At 36.2% G+C, this 15318-nt stretch overlaps 1 protein-coding gene across 1 annotated transcript in view; it reads left to right on the top strand.

The window, feature by feature from the left end:
* Positions 1–15318, top strand: part of meis1a (Meis homeobox 1 a) — a 60389-nt gene that overhangs the window by 29309 nt on the left and 15762 nt on the right. Inside the window, exon 9 of the mRNA XM_030163417.1 lies at positions 11704–11780. Coding sequence (XP_030019277.1) covers positions 11704–11780 — 77 coding nt within the window. The remainder of the gene's footprint in view (positions 1–11703; positions 11781–15318) is intronic.

Raw genomic sequence — 15318 nt, 5'->3', positions numbered from 1 at the left:
AATACTTCAAGTAAAAGTTACCTTGTGTATTTCCTCTGAGTACAAGTGTTTCCATTTTCTGCAGATTTATATTTCTTCCAGTAAAGCTCAGAGGGAGATATTGAACTTTTTATTCCACGTCATTTGTCCAACAGCGTCTGGTTCAGTTTTCACAAATCGAAAACTAAACAAACCTTCATGTTTCTTAAGGTTGAACCAGCAGTTTCTGACCCTTCTGTCTTCTGACGTCTTGTATCAATAGCCCCTTTTACACAGCACTTCTGTTCCAGGAATATTTCACCTTTATTCCGGAACATCTGTGTAAATGAAATGGTGGATCATTTGGTTCCACCTCTGTCATGGCTCTGTAACACCTCTGGAGGTAGTTACAGATAAAGGTGGAATCATGATTATGGAATGCTATGTAAAAGGAACGCCTCTCACTCTGCAACCAAGGTGTGACATTTTGATTACATGTTGCGTATGCGACCCCCACGTGGGAGGATTTAAAAATGAGCGCAGGTCATGTACAGTAAACAAACATATCAACATGACCAGAAACATGTCAAACTGGGGAGATGCCGTGATCCGCGAGCTGTTGTCACTTTGGGTGGAGGACTCCATTGTTGTTTTGAGAACCAACACCGCTATGCTCGGGGTATTTTCGACACGCAAGTCATACATCACACTATACACTGTACTGCGTCACCGCCCCTTTGATTCTGGAACATAGGTCTGCTGTGTAAAAGTCCAGCCTGTCTCACCTTTGTTACTCCGTTGGCTTGGCAGCGGAAATCAGTCAGTAGTGGAAAAAAGGTGGGATCACCATCTCACCTTCTTTCTGGGATCTCTGAGTAAAAGTGGCTAATGAGTGTTTAACAGCTACATCAGATAGTGACTTTTGTCTGAGTGTCTCACATAGTTTAATTTCAATAAATGCTCAGATTTAGGCTTAGGTTCCAAGACCGACTGGTAAAAACATGCCTTGACTGACTCTGATACTAATCTTCTGCTGCTTCGTTGTCTCCATCTCCTCATTCATTCAGTCCATGTTTTCTGGGATTAAATGTCATCACAAACCTTTTTCAGATGCTTCATTGTCACTTGATATTTTATGAACACACTCCTATGATATTTGAATTTTATTATTTGACTTTTTGTTTGACATTGTTTTCATAAATCGCACTTTCTTTAGTTCACAGTTTAATCCACTGGTTATTTCTGCACCAACAGACTGATGCATGTACCTGGTTGATGAAAACTTACTCAGCCATAAACCTATTTCTGATTCAGATTTATAGATGTGCAAACAGAGATCTGCAACATTAGCACCAACATTTAACAATTCAATCATTTGATATAAATTTGAAAACCCAATGACAGTCAAGTCTGTAAGACCAAAAGTAACCCATTGTAAAATTGTTGTCCTAAATAATTTATAAGATAAGATAAGATAAGATAAGATAAGATAAGATAAGATAAGATAAGATAAGATAAGATAAGATAAGATAAGATAAGGGTCCCACAGCAGAGCTAGTTCACTGTTATAGCAACTGCAAAAAAAATGAGGTAAATAATAAGCAATTAATGAAACATAAACTGAAATTGAGAAACATAATTTAATAATGACTAAAAATTAAAATAAAAAAAAAAACCTTGAATGCAGGTAAAAAACCAACTTCCATGAATTCATGAGACTTTGGACAAAACAAACTTGCTGTTTAAATTAGGTCTTTATAAAAGTAACTTACATCAGACTTTGGAATTTCTGCAGTCAAAAAGTCTCCCCTCTGGACACCTTTGTGGCGATAATATACAGGCATAAACAAAAACAACTGGGTCTGAATTCTTCATTAATTCAACTCCACAGGTCCATCTTCAACCCTATTTCTGAGTAATGACACCAGAAAGGTTGTTTAGAGCGCTGGCCCTTTAAATGCACAGGTTGTTGACTGTGCTTTCTGTCCCGTTCAGCCACTTATGTTTGTTAATACAACCAACAACTGAACATTTTAGGTAACTGGCTCGAAGTTTGGACATATTTTCAGTATGGACTTCAACCGCTGCTGCTGATAAACAATTATGTCGTACTCGGAGAAATGTTCATCAGAAGTCTTGACCTTATATGTGCAAATGTCATGACGTAACTAGTTATAAAACATAACAAATTAAGCAGGAATTAAAATGGGTTGTAGAAATCCACTCAATTTTTGCCTAAATGAATATAAAGATAGCTTTGCAGCACCTGGAGGGTTCAAATTCAAACTTTTGGAACTATTAGGGTCCAAATACACAAATAGATGTACTGAAGACTAATAGAAGTGGGTTTAGCAAAATATGACCCCTTTAAGAAAAATCTAAAATTCTAAATTCAGTAAAATACCGATAAAATAAAAGAACAATGAAAACAACATATTTTAATTAGAACTTCTCATTCAGACCATGTCTCACAGAAGGTAATTGAACAGATTTCAGAGGAGATTCAGTCGAACAAGAAGCTACAAAGGATTTCATAAATCACACAGTGAATGCGGCTGATGTGGACTGTAGTGGTCTAATCAGACCTGAAACCCCCAAATGTTTCTGGGTTTGGTTAAAAATAAAAGCCTGTGTGATCAGACGTGTGAGGGAGGCGGCTTCGACCCACAGTGAAAACATCATCCATTACGTCTGTGACAGGCCCCCCAGGGACCCCGGGGCCCGGCGCTCTGTGGGGGTCGCCTTTATTGACCTCTCACCCCCCCACAAACACACACATACTCCCAAAAACTGTCCAGCATGTGGTCACATACATCACGGAGCAGCCTTTCTTCCCCGACAGCATAAATGAGCATCCGTCAGATAATGAAGTGAGGTCGATCAGACGGATGGAGGGGACACTGAAACTGGGTTCAGGACGGAAAAACCTCCTGGATGCTCCAATCTGTGGCTTTGTTTTAAATATCTGTACACGTAATCATGTTTGAATTCAGTGATTTGGTAAGAATCATTGTAATTGTGATAAAGTTTGAGACAGAAGATCAGATAGAAATGCAAAATGAGAAACTAAACTTCATACAAAAATGTTTATATAATGAAAACTAAGACTAAAACTACCAGTCAACTAATAACTTTAAGAACTGAAGTTAAAAAAAAGGTATAAAAAAAAAAAAAAAAAATTAAACAAAATTGCACTAATAAATGCATCACAAACTAATGACTAATGCAGGTAAAGGTTTTTCAAAATAAGATTTCACTTAAAAAGCCTGAATTGATGCTAAAAATAGAGGGAAGTCAAAGTAAAACCAATTTAATTCCCCAAATTAAGCTAAACTAAAACCATTTATGCAAAAACAGACTTAAAAAAACAATATTTCCAACCTTGAGGTAAACATGGACTGGACGTTTTCTTCTAAACCAGATCGTATCAGGGCAATGGAAGTCACCCAAATGGAGCCGGACCAGTGCGAACACGTCTGAGAAATTACGCAAAACCCTCCACATGCTAAATGAGCAGTGATTACAGCCTTTTAACAGCTTTACTGAGATGTTAAACAACAGCAGCACCTCCCCCTCATCACAGTGTCTTTACACTTTACACACATGAAGGAAAGTAGACATTTAAAAAAAAAAAAAAAAAAACAACTCACAGTTAATGACTTTCATTTTCACTGATTTCATGTATGATTCTGTCTGAATCTGTAGATCGTCAGTGACAGAGAAACCAGTTTTTGTTTTAGTCATCAGCATGTTGACTTTTTGGAGATAGAAGTGGCCATATTTGGACAAAAGGGGCAGAGCTGAGTGAATTCTGCACATTAGCTTACCATCTTACATCTTTACTGTCCTGGCATGTTTGTCTAATTTTATCCTGTTGCATTTTTTTTTTTTTCTTATGTTGTCTTGTCTTATGTTGTCCTGTTGCATCACTTATACTTTTTGTTACATATTTGTTATTTTACATTTTATGCTGTTTTCTTTTTTTTTTTTTTCCTCTTTTATGAATAATAAATCACCATCAGATTTTTTCAATATTCTCTCAGGACCAAATACCAGATAACCTTTAATTTCTCCAGTCCCACCACATCACCAGCGGTCCAGTCGCCATTTTTTCAAGTTTCTACAACATAACTTTTGTTAACATAGATATAGTATAGAAAGCTTATGGTATTACTGCGCCACTAAACATAATTAGTGAAAGAATCACCTGGATAGTGATGCATACTGATGGGACTTTGGTGTCATGAGGTCACATGACTGGTCCATTCCATCATTCATTAAATTCCTATTTCTGTTCAATTTAACCAGATGTAGATCAGGTTGTATTTTAGCCACATACTAAAAACAGAAATGTTCTGAAACTAGAGGTTATTAACTTTCAAATGAGGTGTCATTGATTAATTTTGTCCTTGTGGTTCTTCAGTTCTAAGCTGTGGAACTTGAGGAGAAAATGAACACAAACTAAACTTGAAAAAATAAAGATCTGACATTTATTGTGACAATTTTCAATATCTGATATGAATATTCTTATCATTTTATCTGTTATAGTGTGTTTTTAATGTGTTTTTAATGCCTGGGTGTGACAAGGGACATTTCTGTTTTTACCTGGAACAAACAATAAATCTATCTATCTATCTATCTATCTATCTATCTATCTATCTATCTATCTATCTATCTATCTATCTATCTATCTATCTATCTATCTATCTATCTATCTATCTATCTATCTATCTATCTATCTATCTATCTATCTATCTATCTATCTATCTATCTATCTATCTATCCAGCTGTAAAATGATCAAACTTTACATTATGAATGGGATATTCTTCGTTCAGCTCAGTGCAGACAGACCAGATAATGAGGATCTGTGTCTACGAAGGGCTGGGACGACTGATCTGAGACCAGCCGCCGGTGACCTCAGCTGCAGACGGCCAGTTTGGGTTTGGTCCAGACCCCGAGCTGTGAGGCAGTCTGAACCGCCGCTCCCTGTGAATAGGATTATAATGTTATAATGAGCAGGTGGTTCCAGATCACAACCCAGACTGGAAACTCTGAAATTAGAGTGGGAGGAGGAGCAGCTCCATCCTGTGTGGTTTCAGTGTGTGGAGGCTGAGGTCGGAGATGCCCGACTTGGGTTACTGTGAGTGACAGTGATGGGGAGGTCAAAGGTCACAGCGATGACACCTCCTCCTCCTCCTTCTCTGAACATTTATTTGTATCATTTTCTAATTTTTTCCTACAATATTTCAGTCGTAAACATTGTTCCGCTTGTGTTTCATAGAATCATTATCAGTATATGGACACTTTTAACTCATGTTTGTCCAGAACAGAATCAGAAAGCCGTTCATTTCAGTGTATTTTCAACATGACATTTATCAGTATCTGTCATCCATCCGTGTTCTCCATCCTCGTGTTCATCATTTTGCTACTGGAGCACAACTCGAAAATAAACTACTCTGTAACCATTAAACTCCAAGAAAATAAGCATCACAAACATTTACCACTTTCTGGTTTTATACAGACTTGTAGCTTCAAAAGACACTAAGATGCTGTTTTATTAATGCCCGCTCCCAAATTTAGTGTCTGATCAGAGTGTGAAGATAATTTTCTGTGTGAATAAAGTGTGAGTATGTTATAAAACTGCTGGTTTATATAGTATTTATATATGAAATATAAAGACTACATCCCCCGCAAGACATGGAGGTGACTTCACTGGAACTGTTTCTGCAGCTTCAACTGGACCAGACTGGAATCATTTGACCTCTTTAAGACTTTTACACTTCTTTACACCTCAGTTTCAAACAACCAGGTAGTACTGAGGATGCAGTTGTTGACAATGTGCATCATAGTGAGAGATACAGTCCACTGAGCTGTTTAACCCTTTAAGATCTAAACAGCTATTGTCGACCAAAACCATCTACTGATCTAAACTGTTTAATACCTGTTGATCCACTAATCCTATCAATACATGTAAATAATTGGTGTGAAATGCAGTTTGTCATCTTTTCATGGTCATCAGATGTGACTCATTTGGACGTTCAGAGGCTCCGTAGTGAATTCACCAGTAAAACCCAAGTAATTTGATTAATGATAGTGGATATAGACACTTATATTATATCAAATTGGTGATATATTTGGCAGAAATTGTCACTTTTTCTTCAGTTTTCTCAGTTCAGATCTAATTACTTTTGATTTACTCTGAGCTTTATTGAACTAAAGTAAATTGATTATATATTTTTACTGATTTTCACAAAAAGAAAAGCAAAATGCAGAGGATAATGATATAATAAATGTTGATAAACAACACAAGAAAGGTTAAATGTTTCTCTGATTTGATATAATAAACTTTGGATTTACTCTGAGCTTTAATGACCATCTACATGATCAGTATCCATCTGAATTTAATCAAATACATGATTTTCAATTTAATACCAAATCCAGAGAATAAAATTCTAATAAAAGGTGATAAGTCAGTTAGACAGGTTAAATGTAGAGAAGTCACCACAAAATAGCTTTAGGTCAGGGATGTCAAACTCATTATAATTCATGGGCCACATTCAGCCCAATATGAGCTCAAACCAGTACAGTAAAACTATAGCATAATAATGACCTACAAATAAGGACAGCTCCAAATGTGGGTCTTTGTATTACTGCAGAAAACATGAATTGCATTATTAAAATCTTCACTTTCCCTTCACAAAAAATGTGAATAACATGAAGAACCATGAACAACCTAAAATTTCTAAAGGAAAATAGGTGCAATTGTAACAATATTATGCTTTCGCCTATCATTTACACATGTGCACTTCAACTTACAGGCACAAAACGTTTAATGACAAGCATACAGAACTAAAGACTATAGTATTTAACTTTTAGATCAAAACAACTAGTCAAGACTCAGTAATCGCTTTTCAGTTGGACATATGCGTAGAACTTTGCCAATATTTACTAAATGTCAAAAAAAAAAAAAAAAATGGGTAAAGTCGTTTTTTCCATTAATTCACAAATGCGATGATTTGTTTATTTATTATCGTGAGATGACACAAGAAGTCATCCCCTAGACATAGCGACAAGTGTAAATACGGTGTTGATTCACAAATATATTCATTATTATTATATATTATCCCTCTATCCTGTACTAAATTCAAAAATTATTCGGTTTCCTGGTGTGTCCACACATACCGCGCCATGTTTCTTTAAACCCTTTCATGCATAGTGGTCACTCCAATGGACAGTTATTCTCCTGCTGTTCTCTTGTATAATCATGGATTTTGTTGTTTTCGTTCCATATCAGCCAACACAGTGGACACTTGTGCATCATCCCATACACTGCAATTCATACCATTATTGTAACTTTGCTGTTCTTGACGAACCTGATCTGCAGTAAGAAGTTTTAGTGTAAATCAATTGCTAATTGTTATTAGACTGTAATTAACAGTTTTCTGAAACAATTTTTTTTTTTTTTTTTTTTTTGCATATCCTCCTGAAACCCAGCAATGCAACGTGTCCTCTACAGGGGACAAATGTTTTACAGTTTAACTAAAATGCTGTCCATTGCAAAGGACATACCTTTAAAAAAAAATCAATCAATAAATAAAAATGATTTTTAAAATGTATCTGAAAAAACTTGCATTATGCAATTTCCAATCAAGACAATTTTTTTAGTGTAAAAAAAAAAAGTTAAAATTGTTAATTTCCTGGGTCTCAGGAGGATATTATCTTCATGAAATGAGTAATAACTAGTATTTGAGTAGGATAAAATGTGAGAAAACATCAGATTAGCGGCATTAAAAATATTTTTATTTCACAGTTTTCGCACAGTATCTCATTTTCTGATGATGAGTTTTAAATACATGTTTCTTTGCTTCAGAAATTAAATGCATGGTGTCCAGCTGAGTGGACATTTTTGTAACTCCATGAAAAATAGATTCATAAAAAAAAAAAAAATTTTAATTGCATTTTTTTTTCATGCCTAAAGAGGAATAAAAACACTCAAGAAAAAGATATTGACTAAGGTTCTCATAATTCATGCATGAAAGGGTTAAAACTCTTCTTCTTCGCTTGTTGTAACGTCCGTCAACATCTGTTTTTTTTAATTCATGTGACTCTAGTTGCAGGAAAAAGGTCTTTTTATTGCAGTTTTGTGTGATATACCATTTGCGCTATGCCCGAAAAACCACCTCTTGCCAGTTCAATTGAAAAACAAGAGTTTTGGCGAAATTGACATTTTTCCATTGGGTACATTTTTATGCACAAGTTATGCTCGTGCAATTTGAGGGTCAATGGAAAAGTGACTAATGACACTTGGCTGTTAATGTCTTCTGGAGTGGACCCTTTGTTTGACACCCCTGCTCTAGATTTTTAAGGGTTAACACAAAATTAGATGTTTCTTTGTTATTTTTTTAAAGCAAATTCCTTTTTTGACTTTTTTACCTTTTGACCCTTTCTGACCAGCACAAAGCATCCATGCTAGAATTGCAACCAAGTAAGATAGGATCAGTAAAACACACAAATACACCAAGAGACAAATGACATGTCATCTGCCCTCTGACATGTATCGAATCCACCTCCTCATACAAACAGAGGCAGCAGGTGTGATCACAGGGACGCTGACATCCATCCTGCGATCTTAAACCACACGACTCAACATTATCGTCCTTAAACTCGGTTCTGATTGACGTTTCCTTTGTGCTTCTCAGATGTGATGAACAGCCTTGTTCGTGTTTATCGCTCTTTGTGGCAAATTAGATGCAGTTTAGACCAATTACCTGTTATCAGATCAGAGGGGCAGCGGTCTGAGGGATGTGGCGGCTCATCCGGCGTTGGCCTCGGGGTGTTTGACTAGAGACCGGAGCTTGCTCTCATTCAAATGACGCTGCCTCTTTTTTTTTTTTTTTAACGCTCATTTATTTTCCTGTTGCTGTTTTTTTTTTTTTTTGTTCTTAAACATTGGCTCGTCTGAGGGGAAACGTCCCACTGTGAAAATATATCAGGATCTTTGTTGACTGGATTCAGTTATGACTCAACCTGTGGTTTTACATTTGTCAAATAGTCTGTCATCGCCGCAATGGAAGACGTCCTGAAGGCCCTCACTTTTACTTTTCATAAACACATACATCAACACAAAAAATAAGTAACTTTTTATTGTTTTATTCCTTAAACTCTGTTGATAACATGCAAAAGTTCTGAAAGAGTCTCATACAGCATCCCAGCATTCCTGTTTGAGGGAGTTTAGTTCTTCATTTTGTATGGTAAAAATTACATATTTGGTATGGCTGAGGGAGGACCAATCATCTTTATTTGTATTGTCTGTGGAGTCACAGATGTAGCGCTGTGAGATTCAATTGTAATTTTCAGATGAATGGATGAGAATGGTGAGTTATGTGAATAAATATGTGAACCATGGAAAAAAAACAATAAAAAGAGAATTAAAAACAACACAAAAAAAAGAGTCTCATACAGGACACCTCGACTTAATGTTGTCTAAGTCGGATTGACAATTTTGGTTTGCATTATACACGCTCTTCCTCCATTTTGGACGTTTTGATCTCTGCAGTTAAACAAGTTTTAACTTCAGCGGCGTCTTACATCAGCGTGAAAACAGCCACTTAACATGGTCTTATCTGGGTCAGGGAGGAGCAGACGGCCTGCAGCAGCTGGTTTCAGGAGAAAAGTGAAAATGATTTATGGTTCGTGGGCCTCCGTAACCTTTTCTTTCCAGTCCTCAAACATACGGTTTATTTTCAGCGTTATGGGGAAAGACCGGAACGTAAACAGTAAAAGAACAAGACGCAATGAACAGGGTTTGAACAGGATGCAACAAGTGAAATTTAAGATTTTTCAGGACCTTTATGAAGGCAGTTTAACACCTATTTCACATCCATAAGGACAAAAAAAATAAGAATATGAAAGTTTTTCAGGTGGTTTGAATGTTGCTGTGTGGAGGTGATTTACTGGAGGTGCAAAAGTTACATAGGCGACATTTCTTAAAAATAAAAGTTGAAGAGTTTACACAGATCTGATGTACGTTCAGCTGCTTAGAGATTTTAATCAGAATAAAACTTTGTTGACATGTCATAAGTAACAAAAGAAGACATGATTCCATCACGTATCATATGCATCAAAATAAACTATTTACAATAGTTCAATCAATGTTCTAAGTGTAACTGCAAGACAAAAGAAGTGTTTAGTGTGGAAAAACTACAGGTCCCAGGAAAATGAGGTCACTTCCTGTTGTGGCAGTTTGACAGGTAAAAGGAAAACCAGGGGATAGTTGATGTTCAGAAGCTGATTGGGTAAATTCCAGTGTCGGAAGTGCTGTGAACATCAATCAGATCTATAAACCACATGTGGTCTGGATTAGACTGGTTTGGTTGTGTTGCTTTTTTGCTGGGTATCAGTAAACCCATCAGTGGAAGGAAAGAGCGCTCTCGAACATGTTGAACGTGGAATACGGAAGTGGAATCAAAACACTTTAATAGGAAAAAAAACTATTATTGGAATTCTACCAACATCTGTAAATAGATACACAACTCAGAACGCTGACGCTTTGGGTCAGAAAGAGTTAGTGCAGTAACTTTTTGCAAAAATATCCCTGAAATCAAGAAATGTTTAATTATTCTGATATAATCTTCGTCCTGTGTCTATCGTTCATGTCATGTTCATATTGAAGTTGTTTTTAAATGGTGAGGATTGTGGAGAGGTGAGAGGTGATGGAGATGTTGATGATGATGATGATGATGATGATGATGATGATGATGAGAATTTCCTTCGGGATCAATAAAGGACATATCTATCTATCTATCTATCTATCTATCTATCTATCTATCTATCTATCTATCTATCTATCTATCTATCTATCTATCTATCTATCTATCTATCTATCTATCTATCTATCTAACTGTATTTCATCTCCGTGTGAATACGTTCACTTCCTGGTGGACGACAGGTGACCTGAGGCTGTGCTCTTATTGGAGGATTGAACATTCACTCTCGTAGCCAATCAGAGTCAGTTTTATTGGATAATTTTTGCTGAGTTGTGAAACTTTGGTTCCACACACACATTTATATCTCCTGTGTCCACGTTGTGTTCCTTTGTTTTTGCATGTTCTTTAAGTTTGTGGATGACATTTGTGCACAGTTGGTTAATGTGGAGATCCTTCTATCAGACAATTTTATGTGTATTAACAAAAAATATATAAATCGCATCAGTTTGGGCCATATTATACATGTCAAAAGCATCCAAAATGTTCATAAAGGTTCAAATTTTCTGAAATGAACTGAAGAAAAAGGCCATTTTAGTGAGTTGTGATTCCCTCCACATCGTTTGTCCATAATGTGTGTTTTGTTTACTACTGAAAATGGTAAAAAATAAAGGATTGTATTATATTTATAACCACTCATCTGTGCAGTTACACTTCAGATGTGTATGGAGGTCATTTCTGGGAGGTGTTTTCTTTTCATTTCATGCCTTATAGGGGTCTGCGTGTCGAATCCTGGAGACAGATTTACATCCCCATAAGTACCAGTCATGCTCTCGGTCTAATTACCACAGCTCTTTCTCCACTTGGCTTCCCTCTCTAATTGGCTCACCACGTCGTCCCATTAATTATGCCCCATTTCATTTCCTCTTAATGAGCCTAGCCCCGCCTCCCGTCTTTAACACTAATTAAGGCTCACGCGTCTGAAAACAACGACCGCAGACCAGGGTGATGTTTTACAGTGTGTGTTTTGTCCCTGTCCAGCACCCGTACCCGTCGGAGGAGCAGAAGAAGCAGCTGGCTCAGGACACCGGCCTCACCATCCTGCAGGTCAACAACTGGTGAGTTCAGGACAACAACCCCCCCACCCAGGCTACCTGAGGCTAATGGTTGGACTGACTCATTCCTGAGGGGGTTTCCCCACCTCCAAATGCCCTCCAATTAGAGTCAGAGGAGGGAGGAGGCTGATAATTGGACAGTTAATTTTGTGTGTGTGTGTGTGTGTGTGTGTGTGGGGGGGGTCTGTTTAATGACAAAGTGTACAAAGTGAAACAGCGGCACATGGTGATCTAACCTTTGTCACAAAAGCTGAATGTGGTTAAATATGACCCAACATGTTTTTAATTTATTCTACCTTTTCATTAATTATGAGTATTAATATTAGTATTAGTTAATTACTTTACTTTTTTTGCATCTGAGGGATATTATCGATTATTAAACTGATTTCAACCACCATCGATTAACAATAGCATGTAGAAAAGACGAGCTCTGGTGAATAAAGCAAAAAGACAAAATAGAGAATAGAAGGAGAAAAGGTGTCATCTATTTAATAAGCTGTAGAAGTACTGTTTTTTGTATATGTTGAGTACAGGTACCAGCTTTTCTACTGGAGTAACAGTGTGTATCCCACAATGCACTGCAGTGTAATAATGGATCACAGTCCGTGTTTAACTCAATCTGATCAAAACAGAGTGTCATTACTCTGAGCTGCGTCTGATTTCAGATGTTGGAAGAATTCCAACAGTCAGATAGATCAATAATAGATTTTTGATGTAAAAGTGTTTTAGTTCCACTTCCATATTCCACAGTCAACATGTCCCAGAGGTGTTTCCTTCCATTGACGGGTTTGCAGATATCCAGAAAAAAGCAACTCAACAAAAACAAGTGGTGCCAGGCACAACAAACCCCACCCCTTGCACGTATTGTAGCTTATTTTGGCATCGATCCAGCTGATGTCATCACATCTATGTATGTGCTGATGTCAGCATATCAATTGCCTCTATATATGTGGAAATTTTGAAGTAAATTGAAACTAAATTGATGTTTTTATAGACATTTGAAATGTCGCCCACTAGAAATAAATGAGACGGGAAAAAAAAGATTTTAAAAATTCATAAAAAAAATTTGAATTTTGCCCTACTTTTCCCAAAATGTAACCACATCTGGGTCACTGGCAATTTATCAACCAAATCTGATATGAATTCAACCAGTAGTTTTGCTGCTAAAGTGTTAACAAACAGAGAAACAAGTGGTTCCAGGCACAACAAACCCCGCCCCTCACACGTATTGTAGCTTAAATTTGACAATGATCCAGCTGATGTCATCATGTCTACGTATGTTCTGATATCAGTATATCAATTGCCTCTATATATGTGCCAAGTTTGAAGTAAATTTAAACAAAATTGATGTTTTTATAGACATTTGAAATTTTGCCCATTATAAGTAAATGGGTGAAAAAAAAGATTTAAAAAATTCATTAAAAAAAATGTAACTTTGACCAGCTTTTCCCAAAATGTAATGACATCTATTCTGGGTCACTGGCAATCAATAAACCCAATTTGATATGAACTCAACCAACAGTTTTGGTGCTAGAGTGATAACAAACAAACCAAACCAAAAACAATGCACATACCCCTTGTCTCCCCTTTTCGGTGGGGGGGGGCAATCTAATCCAGACCACAGCTGGTCTGTCCAGCTGATCTGGTGTTCACTGGTGATCACCTTCTGAACATCAACTGTCCCCTGGTTTTCCTTTACCTGTCTATGATACAACAGGAAGTGCTGTCATTTTCCTGGGACTATCTGGGCAGTAAAAACTTCTCTTGTCTCACAGTTACTCTAAATATAAGGACCTGGGGCACTTAGAACATTGAATGAACTGCTGTAAATAGTTTATCTTGATGCATGTGTTGTATTTTTGCAGATTATATCTTTCTGTAGGTGTTTATGTATGATGCAATAAACAACAAAAACATGAAAAAAAAAAACATTTTTACTATGTTGAATCACAAGAATAAATGAACAAATTAAAGCATATTTTTGTATCTGAATACTTCTACAATCAGGAATAAATATATAGAAAAAGGTACAGTTTGCAAAAATACAACATGTTCTCCAAAATAAAGTGTTTCCAATAGTTCAGTCTCTAAGTGTCCCAGGTTCTTCTATACAGAGTGAGTCCGGTTGTTTATTGTCCTTTTCATGGATAAACATGGAAGATGTTTGTTCATAAGTATCTGTCACACTTAGAGATTTAATGTCACTGTCATAAATCGTTCATTTTGATGCACGTGCTCCTGCAAAATGGAAACAATGGATATTTTAATTTAGTTTTTGTTAGTTTATAAAAATTAGTATATCTCTGAAATTAATTTATGTAGACACTCAAAATATGTTTTCTGAAGTTTGAAAGGATTTTGGGCATATTTTTTACATTTACATACACAACAAGTTGGAGGGTTACAGCTATGACATTTATAACAATACATCTAAAAAGAGAATGCTTTTTTTAGTGATTTATTGCACTTTTAGCAATTTATTTTGTGAATATGGACTTATTACATACATATTATTAAAATTTGTGATATAAGGATGAATAGCAAATTAATATTCTCCAAAAAATATCACTCCAGCTGTAAAAATGTAAAGATATGCTCTGGAGGACTGGTTCTATGGTAGGTCAGAAGGGGTTAATAAGTCATAGAAGTGCTGTTGATTTGCGTATTTTGAATACAAGTATAAACATGCATACCACAATGTACTGCAGTTTTCTATTTTCTTTTCTTTTTTTTATCAGGAAGTATGCAAATCACTATATGTCTGACACTGTAGACAAGAAATTTAAACATACACACATACATGTGGCAAGATATTAATCAAGATATAACTCCATCATTACAACTGACAGTTATATCTAAAATAATAAAAGATAAACTAAAAATAACACAAAGCACCTATGTATTTTATAGCCCCTTAACCCTAACCAACCCCATCCCACAGATCTTTTTCTAAATTTCATGACATGCTGGGCATTTCAAATAAATATATAAAAATACAGAATAGTAATAAAGAGTTAAATCATAGCTACATTGAGTGCCTCCTTCCTAGCTTTGAGCACACGCTGCGCACACACTGCAGTTTTCTGTTGTTTAATAATGGGTCACAATCAGTGTCAGAGAAATTTCACCTAATGTAGATTTAAGGCACAAGATATTTGGTTCAAACAAGTTTTAGGATGTAGAGGACAACAAATGGAAGGATGTAAACTTTCATGCAAACAATGAAAAAATGCAGTAAGAAGCACAGAAATATTGAAATGAGCCAATAAGGAGCTGGTATCATCCAACGCCAGCAACTGATGCGAACCGTTTTATTTATATTAAAGGATTTCACATATATTTCGATCTAAAAGCTTAATATACACATCTGAATGAAATAAACAGGAGACATGTTGAGAAAGGGAACAGCATCAACACCAGCCTTGGAAAATAAGAGTAAATAATACACACTGTGTTTGTCATGAGGTATTTGACCAAACTAAACATGGTTCAAGCAATGGAGAACATGAACGTCTCTACAGTTTAACTAAAGAATATCATC

Source organism: Sphaeramia orbicularis, chromosome 1 (assembly GCF_902148855.1).
Source record: "Sphaeramia orbicularis chromosome 1, fSphaOr1.1, whole genome shotgun sequence".
Lineage (NCBI taxonomy): Eukaryota > Metazoa > Chordata > Actinopteri > Kurtiformes > Apogonidae > Sphaeramia > Sphaeramia orbicularis.
Note: the sequence above shows the minus strand (reverse complement) of the source record. Positions and strands in the feature narration are given on the sequence as shown.